Source organism: Sinocyclocheilus anshuiensis, unplaced genomic scaffold (genome assembly GCF_001515605.1).
Source record: "Sinocyclocheilus anshuiensis isolate Anshui unplaced genomic scaffold, SAMN03320099.WGS_v1.1 scaffold2048, whole genome shotgun sequence".
NCBI lineage: Eukaryota > Metazoa > Chordata > Actinopteri > Cypriniformes > Cyprinidae > Sinocyclocheilus > Sinocyclocheilus anshuiensis.
Genome location: NW_015555896.1, coordinates 400570 through 414314, shown reverse-complemented (window position 1 = coordinate 414314; position 13745 = coordinate 400570). Strand labels below are relative to the sequence as shown.

The 13745-nt window shown below is 36.4% G+C and overlaps 1 protein-coding gene across 1 annotated transcript in view; it reads right to left on the bottom strand.

Moving 5' to 3' along the window:
• LOC107675909 (CUGBP Elav-like family member 5) overlaps window positions 1-13745 on the bottom strand; it is a 250660-nt gene that overhangs the window by 19805 nt on the left and 217110 nt on the right. Inside the window, exons 6-7 of the mRNA XM_016470411.1 lie at window positions 9877-10050; window positions 415-580 (exon numbers count right to left, since the gene is read on the bottom strand). Of these exons, the coding sequence (XP_016325897.1) occupies window positions 415-580; window positions 9877-10050 (340 nt within the window). The remainder of the gene's footprint in view (window positions 1-414; window positions 581-9876; window positions 10051-13745) is intronic.

Genomic DNA, 13745 nt, shown 5'->3' with positions numbered 1-13745 from the left:
TCGTTTTCCTACTCAGGGAACCATGGTTACATAAGTAACCTGAGACGTTTTTGCGTAGTCAAACTACAGTCCATCTAACATGACAAGTGTGCAATCAAACACTTAATACATTAAATACACATCAAGCCTTCACCTCTTTTCAGAGCTCTTCAGAGCAGAACGCAGGGCCAATTGTTGTGCAATCAACAATACATGCTGGGTGAAGCCAAGCTACAGTTGTGTTATGTAGTTCTGTTAGTCCGACTGTGCAAAAATATGTTTTTGATTAAGGATTTATAGCTTTAGTCCGACAGAAATCTAACTTTTAAAGTATATGTAAGCTTGAGACTGACTATGGTGGTCCGACTAACGCGACGGTAACACTTCACCTCAGACCCCATCCCGTAAGAGAGGAAATGAAGCACTGTTGCTCACCCAGCGTCTGATGAAACTCACCCGACACCGGGGTCATGGTGGTGGGTGGCAGGCTGTTGATATTGAGCGCCCCCATCTGGTGGATCTGGGTGGTGGGAAAGGCCATGCTGGGCGCCAGGTAGCCTCCGTGACTGGCAGCCATGAGGGCCGCCTGCTGCTGCATCAGCTGCCGGATAAAGATAGAGAAAAACAGAAAGCAGAGAGGGAGAAAGAGAGAGCGAAAAGTTACTAGAAGCACACAGGCTACATGGGGGCATGATGGATAGGCAGTGCTTTGCAGAGTAGAGGAGAAAATAGAGTGGAAAAAGAGAAAAATGTGTCAACCTATGTTTAGTGAAAGCGTCCATCTTCCCAGTCAGAGGGCTGTCGCAAGCCGCCTCGAAACATTTCAATAGCTGTCGGTCTGGCTCATTCTAATGGCGGGATCGACGCACATATTAGTGTAGTCTTAAGGGAGCTGGGAGTTCGGAGGAGTTGTATTCATTTTTTCCCTTTCAAACTTTAAGGTGATGCTTTCTTCATGGCCTTGACAGCGCAACTTATTTTCCCTCCCCCGTTTTCCTTTACGATGTGACAGCTATCAAGGCTGAATATATCATGGTTACATTGAAGCAGATCCAGCTTAGATCCAGATCATACCTCATGCATAAATGCCTGTTTACATGTATTGTACACGGTTTTTATAATAACGTCACTGAGCACCTGTAGACTTTTGGCAGAGTATTGAGTTTGTTGGGAATGAAAATAGCTAAAAAAAATCATATACATTTATATATAATATAAATTAATTGCAATAATACAAATTAAGTAAAAATTGTAGTTGACCACCTTTTTTCAAATCATTTTCTTGTTAAATATACATATACGTCAGAAATACATCGCATTACAGAAGTAAAATGGGTCGCGAATGCTGTTTCATAGGTCATATCCGTTATTTATTAAAAATTTTTTTTTGGACATTGGAAAAGTGTTTGTGTATCTTGTCTTTTCTAAAAAATAAAATAAAATAATTTTAGCTGGCCTGTCTACCTTTTCTTCTAATAACTTCACCGTGCAGCTGTAGACTTTTGTCAGAGCAGATGCGAATGCAATGCAATGCTTTAAAAAAACATGGTCGACATCAAACTATTCCCATCCAGTTAAACAATAATGCAACTATTCAAACAGCATTCCTGTACATCACAGCATACAGTCCCCATAGAGGAAATAAGGCCAAAAGTAATATGCTACTTCATACAATAATCATCCAGCTGCCACTCTTCATTTGAATGCAGAGGATGATATTGTTCATGTAGGCTTTGCTCTCCGCCACTGTTTCATCTCTGGATAGTAGAAAGGCAATCATATTCTCTCATTGGCCTTGTCACTGAGCCTGAAAGATGCCGTCCACCCACAAAACAAATCTATAAGCCTTGCCTGCATTACTATCTATAAACTCCTCCTTTCATTTGCATAATTCCATCAACAAACCACTGAGGATCATCTATTATCCTTCAGGTAAAATCCACAGTTTTGGGGAAACAAGGAGCATAAATAAGTTAAATGAATATAAATAAAATCTCAGCACAAATATGCTGAGTAAATACAATGGGAACATTTCAAGAGAAACATTTAATTCAGAGAATCTACCTTTAACAGAAGTGTATTTTGTCAAATTTTTTCACGTATAGCTTAATTGTTACTTGGGTGAGTTTGCAAGAATTTCGAAAACTTAAAAATGGGTCACGGACCACCGGTTTAATGCATTTGTCAACCTTCAGACAAGGGTGGGACGAGACAGTCTAGTCTCTCTCCGCCATGTAATAGCCATGCCACAGTAATCAGACACTTTTGTGCCCATCTCACGGCCTCTTCCTTCGTGCTGAATGGGGCGTCAGAGTTAAGCTGGCTGGCTCTCGCCGGGTGACAGTTTGCTAATGCCCTTTAAAAGCCAGAGGGACAGGCTTTGGGCAGAGCATAGTGCGGTGAGTTGAAGACTTCCATATTGTAATTTCCCTCCATGAATGGCTCGGATAATGTCGCCTTTCATGGCTGCCACCAGATTGCCTCAGATAACGATGTGGCATTCAGTTCTGCTCTTTAGGAATTAAAACAGAAAATTGGAGGCCCAAGCATGTAATTATGTTGGGGAGAAGTGAGCAACATCAATTTGTTCTTGGAGGAGGTGGAGGGGAAAGAAGGAGGGAAAAAAAGAATAGAAAAACAAGGTCCTTTGGCTGTCGGAAAGAAAACGAGACTATAAAAAAAAACATCTCATGTTTCTCTGTTATTCTTATTCAAAGACATGGTTCAGCCAAAAACGAATCTTTTACTCTCCTATTTGTCTTTTCAAATATGTATGACTTTATTTCTTGCTTAGAATATAAAAGGACAAGTTTAGCGGAATGTCCAAGCTGCTCTTTTCCATCCCATGAAAGGGAATGGTGCCCAAGATTTTCAGTGTTTAAATTGATTTAAAAAAAAAAAAAAAATGTATTTACTGTCATAAAAGTAACATATAACTTCCAAAGACTTGGAATAAAGAGCAAGAGTTGTATGGCCCACTTTTATGGCCATTTTTTGTAGTCTTAAGACCTGACAGTTATGGTCACTACGAGCTACTAGGATGAGCTGTGTAAAAAATATTTTGTCAAATTTGGATTTGAAACCACAAATGTGTGAGTAAATAATGTTATTTACTCACACATTTGTGGTTCCAAACCCAAATCGCTTGTGTAGAATATAAAAGGGGAAATTCTGCGGAATGTTCAAGCCGCTCTTTTCCATACAATAAAAGTGAATGGTGACCAAGATTTTCAGTGTTTTAAATGACTTTTTTTTTTTTTTTTTTACTTTACTGACATAAAAGTATCATATGACTTCCAAATACTTGGAATATAGAGCTAGAGTTGTATGGTTCACTTTTATGTTGATTTTATAGCAATTTTGTGTAGTTTTTATGGTTTGACAGGTGTGGTCACTACAAGCTACTGGGATGAGCTTCGTAAAAAATCTCCAACAGATAAATAAATAAATAACATGAATAATAATAATAAAAAAACAGTTTAGCCAAATATTATAATTTTGTTATTATTTACTCACGCATTTGTGGTTCCAAACCCAAACCCCTTGCATAGAATATAAAAGGAGAAATTTAGTGGAATGTCCAAGCCGCTCTTTTCCATTAAATAAAAGTGAACGGTGACCAAGATTTTTATTGTTTAAATTGAATAACATTTTTACAATTTATTGACATCAAAGTGTCATTCAACTTCTGAAGACTTTGTCTATAGGGCAAGAGTTGTATGACCTACTTTTATGGTGATATTATAGCATAGTTTTGCATAGACTTGACATCTGTAGTCACAGACGAATTAGTAGGAAGAGCTGCATAAAAAACTTTAATAAAACAATTCAGCCAAAAATGAGCATTTTCTCTTTAATTACTCACCCATTTGCCATTCCAAACCTTATTATTTTATTTTTTTTTTTTCTGTGTAGAATATAAAAGGATATGTTTAGTGGAATGTCCAAGCTGCTCTTTCAGTGTTTAAACTGATAATTTAAAATTTATCATACGACTTCTGACTTGTGACATAGCGCAAGACGTGTATGACTTGTGATTTTAAGTGATTTTTAGATGTTTTTATGTAGTTTTAAGATCCGACATGAGGTATTGAGGAAACACTGAAGTATTGCGTAAAAAATAATAAAAAAAATTGCAGGTTTGGAATGACATGAGAGTGAAATAATAATTATAAATAATTACAAAATTACAAATAATTACAACTATTAAACCGGGTGAACTATCCCTGAACATTTCTAAACCAAAACTTTACCCAGCATCTTGAACAGACAGGAAGCATTCAAGCGCAGGCAAAAGGGACCAAATTGCCTTCAGCGAAGTCTTCATCACTGAGGTCGTAACCTTTTCTTCCTTCAAAATGGGAAAAAAAACAGAAGCGGCCACGGGAAGAAGTTGCCTGGGCGACGGCATTCGTTTAGTGTCAGGCATGTGGGTTTTTTTATGGCTTGCCTATGGCATTAGTCTCCCTCGGTGCCACCAGGCAATCACCTCTTTATCACTTGGCAATTATCTACCCAGAGCTGCTCTGTGTCTCTGCCCACCTCTGCCTGCATCACACATGACCCCTTACAGTCGGTCTGGCCCTGCTGCAGCGCAGAGAGAATGGCAGGATGACTGGAGAGATATTTATAGAGAGACGAGAAATGGAGTGAGCTGAATGTGAAGACCCCGGTTATTAAGGTCCCTGGCCCTGTAAGATTGCCTGAAACGGCCTCGTTCCTTTTTCTGCTGTTTGCTAAAGCACATCTTCAGGACTAAACATGGTGATGGTGCAAACACAGTTTTGGTTCTACCAGAACTTGTTTTAGGTCCTAAACATATGCAAGTATGTAAGCCCAGATATTAATGCTTGGGACTAATTCACATCCTTATGTAGTATTCTGTCTTGTTTTCCAGAAAATCATCCAAACAATATAGCATAATATGCTGTATATAATCAGTTCCAATATAATCTACACAACCATTCAAAGGTTTGTAATAATTAAGAAGTTTCTGAGAGTCTCTTATGCTCACCAGGCTGCATTTATTTGATCAAAATACATTTAAACAGTAATATTTTGAAACGTTGTTACTATTCCAAAGTACTGTTGTCTATTGAAATATACTGATTTGGTGCGCAAGAAATATTTATTATTATTATTATTAATGTTAAAAACAGTTTTTGCTACCTAATATTTTTGTGTAAAACTTGATACACTGTGAATCGCTATCTTTAAAACCAGATAAATTTAAGAAGCAAAAATCTTATTTGTAATGTAGGTCCCTTTTTTAAGATTATATATTTCTACTGGGAAAAAACACAAACATCGCAGTATGGAGACAATAAATCTCAGTAAGCAAGGAAGTGACAGAGTTACCTTCTATCAGTGCCGATCCTAGACTTCTGGGGGCCCTACGAAAAACTGTCTCGGTGGGGGTTGTAGTATGAGTGGTTATGAACGAATGAATGAAATGCATTTGTCTGTTTCACTCCGTCTTGAACCGTGCTCGCGTAAAGCGCTTGAGAAACAGTGTCACTTCCGCGCCTCGGTACGCTTTCAACTCATTTTTTTAGTCTCGAGCAAGACTGTATGACATTCACGTTACATGATTTGACTGATTTTTACGTAGAAAGGGTGACAGCGCACCTCATTAAAAGAAATGTTCATTCATGTTTTCATAACCGCTGGCCAAATTAAAAAATGAAACTAAAATTAAATCATCTTTGAGAGCAAGGGGGCCCCCTGGTGTTTCGGGGCCCTACGCAGCTTGTGTATTTTGCATATAGGGAGGATCGGCTCTGCCTTCTATAAAACCAGATTTACTTTTATCCAGGAGCTAACTATAAACATGTCGACTGTTTAACTAATTTAAATGACCTCACTCAGGATGCGATACATCAATTTAAAAAGTGTGCATCGGATACAAGTTGACATTTGTATCGCGATGCATAATTTCTAACATATTTGCATTGGTAAAAACCTATTTATTTATATATGATAATTAGTAGATGCGCTATACTTTTATTATTTAGAAAGTGACCAATAATTTGTGACCAATATTTTATATGTAGATTGATTTAATCTCTCTAAACTGTTTCTCATGCGCATTCTCTCATCGCCACTGCTGCTACGTGAATATGACATATCACAACAGTACGTCAGAAGGCACTTAAGTTAATTTATTTATGATTTGCTGTCTGGCTGAACCAAAGAAATAAAAGTGAACTATCTGTACCATATTGAATTGCATATCATCATATTTTTTTCCATTGCATTATATTGCATTGAATTGCATTGTGTTAAATCGAATCAATCGGTAGCTGCTTCATATGTATCTTTAATGTATCGTATCGTTGGCTGTGCATGTGTATCGCATGGGCCTCAGTTATGTAGATGCACATTCCTACTACAATCTGTTGCTCCACTGTGAGAATACTTGACCTAAATAAGAAAAAATGTATGTAGACATAGTAATTTTACAGTAATGTGCACTATAGCGCCCCTTGTGGCAATGCTGAGAATGCAACATGCATTTGTATTGCCCTAAAAATTACATTTCACAATGCAACCAAAATCAAACTTGCATAGCTATAAGCATTTGCACTCACATACTTGTGTAAAATATGTTTTGGGTCTGAGTGTACTTCCATTTCAATATTTCTTTGCCATATATTTGCTCAAAGAGGGTTTATATGTACAGTATATAGTAGTCATATTTCTGCAAAGTATCCATTTATGACTAGAAAGACATTTTGAGTAAAACATACAACATTCTACTGAGGAACGAGGGGTGAGATTGTATACTTCTCTATAATACATCAATCATGTTGCCTATTTCTAGATGCTCCATAAGGAGTGCTTTCAAACAATGCATAAAAACTATAAAAAAATTCTCAACAACAGGGGGCAATGTAGGTCAATAGCAGAACATGCACCCCCCTCCCCAGCGCCCTCCTCCCAAAAATACCCAGACAAACATTCCCCTCATTAATGTTGGCTTCAGAACATTCTGAAGTGCTTTCAAGCAATTTGTGCGTCATATTAATCTAATGCACCGTCTCTGGTGATTGGCATCAAGTAAAATAGATCTTTCTGGCTTTCCATCAACATCCGCGCTTTTATTCATCTTCCAAAAAAAAGAGAGAAAAAAAAAAAACGTCGAAAATGAAGATGGCTCCACTCACAAAAAGGAAAAAGATCAAACACGAGGCAGCGGGAGAAAAAGACAGATAAAAGATATTCGGCTTGTATTGACAAGAGCGTCTGAAAGAAAATTAATGTTTCTTGCTTTCATCGCGTGTTTATGTCACACCCCCCATTCCACTCCAGAGACGAGGACGGGGCCGCATCGGATATTTCCAACATCTTCATGTACTATACTGAATGATAAGCTGTTTGTCAAATTTAGAAATCAGATGTACCTTTTAAAAAAAACGCATCTGTCTTTTGGCACGATGTTGTCAGCACTATTACCCCTCCAATTTGCGCTCAGATGCCCCCCTCCTCTGCTCTGACTAAAATCAAATTTACTGGCTGTCAGCTCAACCCAGTAATCCTCTGCACAGCTGTGTTTGTGGAAGGGGCCTCTTAATTTGCTCGTCCTCCACGTTTCTAAATGTAACATTGCCATATCTGAAGCTAAATGTTAGCTTATGTGGTTTGTTGCTTGTTTATGAAGGCGCAATGAATGCCTGTTGGAGACCCTTTCAGGTTCTATTCAGGTGAGGAAATGAGTGAACAGAAGAGCGTAGAAAATGCTAGTGGAGCTAACTTGCTATGCTAGTTCATTGCTATGTGGTAGCTATGCTGTTATAGGTGTTTGCTGGATGTTTAGCCCAAGTCGAAGAGCCACCAAAAAAAAAAAAAAAACCTTGTCTATGATATTTTTGTCATGTTTTTTTCCAAACCAGTTGAGCACAAATCCCGCCCCACAGGCGAAAAAGACTTAATGGATTAAATTTAGAGTTCAGAAATATCATAGATCGATCCAATCGTGACAAATAGTAATGCTAACTATCTGCCAATGCTACACTAACATAACGGTTGTGTGTTAGGGTTACGGTTTAGCATTTATTTCAGTACAGGCAATGTGCATTGTGATTGACATGACCAATAATACCTTTATAATCAGCTGGGAGGTGGGGTTTGCACTAAAATAGTTTCAGAAGAAAAAATTGCGCGATACAGTTGCTTTCATAAATGCACCGTATATTTAGCTACCAGATGAAAATGATAAAGCAATTGCTTTGAAAAGTCAAATCTTCTCAAAACTTCTACTGAACAAGCTGCGTAATTTGAGGTTATCATTTTTTAAATGACATGCTAGCATTTAGCACTCAGCATTAGTCATTTGTTGAGAGTAAATTTATACAACCTAGCAGAAAATCGTGTATTGGGGGAAAAGATACTCAGAGTATTTTTAAAAGCCCCAATCAGTATTTATTTTTTTTTTCTGGTTATGTAGACAATGTCATCCCTGACTTATAGTGACACCTAGTGGTGTGGAAGCATTACATAAAAATCAAAAGTTGCAACTGTAAAAATGTAGTTTTCAGTGTTTCTATTGTTAACTAAAACTATTACAAATTTTACTATTAAATATTTTTTGTAATTGAATTAAAGGGGAAATAAAATCTAAATATTTAGATGAAAAATTTAAAAAATGTAACTAAAAATAAGTTGATGTTGAAGTACTACAACTGCAAAAACTTAAAGCTAGAAATAAAAATAAACTAATAAAAATGCCAAAATCACTAAAACAAGAAATTAAAATGAAATCTGTACTGATTAAATGATTAAAATGAAAGCTAATTCAAAATATTAATAAATACTCTAATAGTACACAATAATACACTGGTACTCGCAGGCATGATTAATTTATTCCACAATCAATAGTGTTCAATAATAATCACATTTAGGGTTGGATTAATATGGCAGCTCTCATGTGGTGACTCATTAGGCTACTAATATGACTGGAATCATCATCTCATGTGATGCACTGATAACATTTAAAAAAAAGTTATATTATTTTTTTCACATTTAAAACTTGTAAATGAGATAAAAAAAAAAAAATGTTCTGTGTATCTGGTTTAAAATAACAATATCCTTGATTATTTTACTCAAAAACAGCAAGCAAAAAAGATACCTAATAAAAAACTTCGCCACAAGCTGCATGCGATATCATAAAGCAGTTGGTTTCGACATGTGTGGGTTGTGGCTCGGGCTGGAACAGTGAATTATAGAGACTGTGTCATTGCCACCGAGTGGCACACTGCACCATCTCTGACACGGGAGATAAAAGTCACTGCCAACCTGTGGGAGCCACAGCAACCACCCTGCCTGCCTTCCTGCACGCCACTCTCTCAGACCATTTGCATTTCCTGCGGACGCTCCGCATCTCATGAATGCTAATGAGGGCGTATTTGTTCCCGCGTACTGGCCCGGCAGTTACTGTGGGATTGTCCATACGCACATCTTCTGCTGGCCCACGCATGTCTGTGATATGAAAATGAGTGTGAATGATAAGCCCCCGGGGGCCGGGTCGACTCCAACAATTAATCCTGGCATTTACGAGAAAATTTCGCCTATGCCTATCAGTACATGAATATATGTATATCTATCTACTCCATATGGAGGAACTAACTACAAACTAACTGTTTTATAGTATCTCTCCCCAAAACTGAACCGAGATGTCCCTCATGAATGAATATTAGGGACTGACTCAACCTCCCCCGTTCCGAAGCAACCGATGCGAGCTATAAATAACCAGGTGAAGATTTTCCTATGGAATATTCTGAGTCACTCTGGGAACGTGAGCGAGGACGTGTGGGCATGCAGGGATGGGGAGGGTACGTGGGCGGCAGTGAGATCATCAAAACGTGCCCAAGTGCCCCAGAGGGGAGGAAGGGTACTCACCGCGTGTGCGTAGGTGCTGTAGGTGCTGAAGGGCAGGGCGATAGCAGGGTTGAAGATGCCAAACTGGCCCACCATCTGCTGCATGCGGCGGATGGTGCGCTCCTTGTCCGTGTCGGCAAACTTGACCACCAGGCTGGACGACGCACCCTGAGGGAGGAGAGAATCGGAGCCAGTCTGAGGAGAGAGGGCAGGCTGCGTTTAACCTCCCGCTTTGTAAGCGAGACCGTCGACCACCACAGGAAACACAACTCAACATGTACATGATTTAAGATGTGGTCACATTAGTGATATTTCGGGGGAAAAAAAAAAAATTGGTAAATGTGACCACGCCATTACAGTGACACTATATAATTCAATGAAATTTTAGAGCATGTTAACATGTTAAGAAAAAGAACTGAATGGATTTAAAGAAATAGTTCACTGAAAAACAACAATTCTGTCATCATTTAAATCCTGGAATGTTAACTATAATGATAACTATAACTATAAATGTATTAGCGTCCACACAACTGACAAGAATGTTCTGTTCATTGTAAGTGTGCGCTGCTGTCATCTCAAAAGAAGCCGGGTGGATTCTGATTGTCAATGTTTTTATTATTCATCAGCTGGAAAGAATCGTTCTTAAAATTATTTGAACAATATCATTTCTTTGTGACATTATCGCTATAGTGTATTGCTTATTGTATAGTAGTATTGTGGTGTGGATATTGCTATTCTCATAGAATTAGATAGATTATTAAAACTTTATAGTTATAGTCATCGTATTTGGTGTAAACAGCCCTTTACTCATTGTCATGAACTTTCAAACCTGTATGACTCCATGGAACACAAATGAATATCCTATAAATAAGAACCATCCAAAAAGAACCTTGTCCATACAACTTGCATGCTATATTTGAAGTTTTTTTTTTGAAGCCATATAATAGCTTTTTGTAAGGAATAGACCAAAAATGTATTATTCACTTAAAATTGACAAAAAAAAATCATTATCACACTTGACACTCGCTATAACTCTACCAAGCATGTTGACAAGAGTAGAGTTGCTTGAACAAGTCATTCCTCTGTGAATGATTCATTCTTTTGACTTGGATCTTTTCATGGAATGCAGTTCACAAAACCAGCCTTAATGATTCATTTATAAATTGGACTTATCCAATTCTTCTAAAAGTTCAATTCACTGATTCAGTGATCTGGTTGCAGCTCATTGGAGATTGATTTCTATATATTTTCACCAAATAATGACTTTTGGACTGTCAAATCACATTATATCTATCATGTAACTTGGAATATGAGTCGTATGAATTACCTTTATGATGCTTTTGTGGACTTTTTTAAGCTCCAGTCCCCATCCACTTTCATTATATCCAAAAGAGCATTTTGGACACCCGTTAATTGTGTTTAACAGAAGAAAGTATGTCACTCAGGGTTGGAATACATTGGGAGTGAATAAAATGATGACTGAATTTTTATTTTGGGGTGAATTGCCCCTTTAAGAATGATCAAAACCTTAAGTTCTTATGTGAATCTACCATGACTTTTTCACTTCAACTTTGCACCAAACACAAGGTGGCTGGATGCATTTTAAAAATAACATTTCTGTTTTTCCCCAAGAAAAAACTAACAACAACATCATGATTCTGGATTACTGTCTAACAAACTCTCAACATCAAACCTCAGGCAAACAAACAAATACATCTACAAAACTGTTAGCGGCATCAGTAGATTGACATGAGCCTTGGCAGCTTGACCGTTACATAACAAAATTTCAGATTTCGTTACTTGATAGGTTATGATGTCGCACCTGAAATATCAAACAGATTAGATGAAGAATGTGGGTGTGTTTTGAGATTGACAAGGCCACCAATGATCATGGTCTGACCTTGGATGTGTGGGTTTCTAAGTCTGGCTCACTCATTCTCTCCCGTACCGTGGTAATGAAACGCGAGATCCGTGCTCACATTCACTATGAATCTCTCAATGATTTGATGCTACACTTGACCTTTATCAGCCTACAACATCCCCTGTTCCAGCACTATACTGTCCGAATAAAATAAAAAAACTACAAAATCGATTTTGGCAAAAAGGCCGAAATATGACTGTGATCTGATGGTAGAGAAAAGTTGTGCATCAGCCAAGATAAGAGGCTAGCTGAAATTGACGTGAAAATGTCGATTAGCAGCCACAATATGGGGGAATATCAAGTGAGGCCACAAATGTATTTGTGGTTAGGTCCTCAAATGGTGGGTCGTGTCCCAAAAATGGGTTGCAGGTCTACATCTAGGCAGGGGAAAAAACAATGTTAAATGGCAACATAAAAAAGCAACTAATCATATAATTGTCCATAATTTGGTCAGAACACAATGTGCTTTGTGCAGTGAATTATTTACTTCATATGGCATTTATTCACTGAACATATACAATTAAACCCATTATAAGGTTTGATTATCAGGACATTTTTATTTAAAATTATTGATTGATTTATTTTTAATCAGTGAATTAACAATGTGCTTTGTGCAGTGAATTATTTACTTCTTAAGGCATTTATTCACTGAACATATACAAATAAACCCATTATAAGGTTTGATTATCAGGACATTTTTATTTAAAATTATTTATTTATTTATTTTTAATTAATGAATTAATGACTGAACAGTCAGTGTGGTTCAAAAATGTAAAAAAATGCACATATTTTTAAAGAAAAAAATTAACTTAATTGCGGAATGAAGTTGAAGGAAATTGGGTCAAAAGAAATCCCATGCCTCCCATGAAGTTTATTTATATATTATGATAGTATTTATAACTTTTTTTTTTTTTTTTGATTTTTAGTTTTCATTTTAATTTAAATTTAATTTAAATTTCTAGTAAGTTTATTGTGCTTTCGTCATTTAGATTAATTGTTACACATATATGTATGTATGTGTATATATATATATATATATATATATATATATACTGTTTATATACTGTGTGTATATATGTGTATATATGTAAATACACACAGTATGTATATATATATATATATATATATATATACTGTGTGTATATATGTATATATATATATATATATATATACATACTGTGTGTATTTACATAGCTGCATAACTTTCTACTGTATACTGTAAGTGTACTGATACATCATTTTCAAATACTTTTTGCTTTAAATCAAATGTTCTAGTTTAAATAAGAACTGGCTGATTAAAAATCTTTTTTATCAAAGAACTTTTCAAAAAGCATGTAGTGAATAGGAAAAAAAAAAAACACTGGAAATCTGGAACCAAGGCTGCTGAATAAAAAAAGGGTGGTAACTGTTGTTCTCTGTATTGTTGTCGGAATGCTTAGCAAGGGCCAAGTACAAAGCAATCAGTTTGCACATACAAACTCGACAACTCTGGCTCTAGGCATACGGCACTCACGTAGGCGTTTGAAGGAGTTGCCAGAAAAGCGACGAAAGACAGTCACTGGGGAAGAGACATATACAAATAAACCCATTATAAGGTTTGATTATCAGGACATTTTTATTTAAAATTATTTATTTATTTATTTTTAATTAATGAATTAATGACTGAACAGTCAGTGTGGTTCAAAAATGTAAAAAAATGCACATATTTTTAAAGAAAAAAATTAACTTAATTGCGGAATGAAGTTGAAGGAAATTGGGTCAAAAGAAATCCCATGCCTCCCATGAAGTTTATTTATATATTATGATAGTATTTATAACTTTTTTTTTTTTTTTTGATTTTTAGTTTTCATTTTAATTTAAATTTAATTTAAATTTCTAGTAAGTTTATTGTGCTTTCGTCATTTAGATTAATTGTTACACATATATGTATGTATGTGTATATATATATATATATATATATATATATACT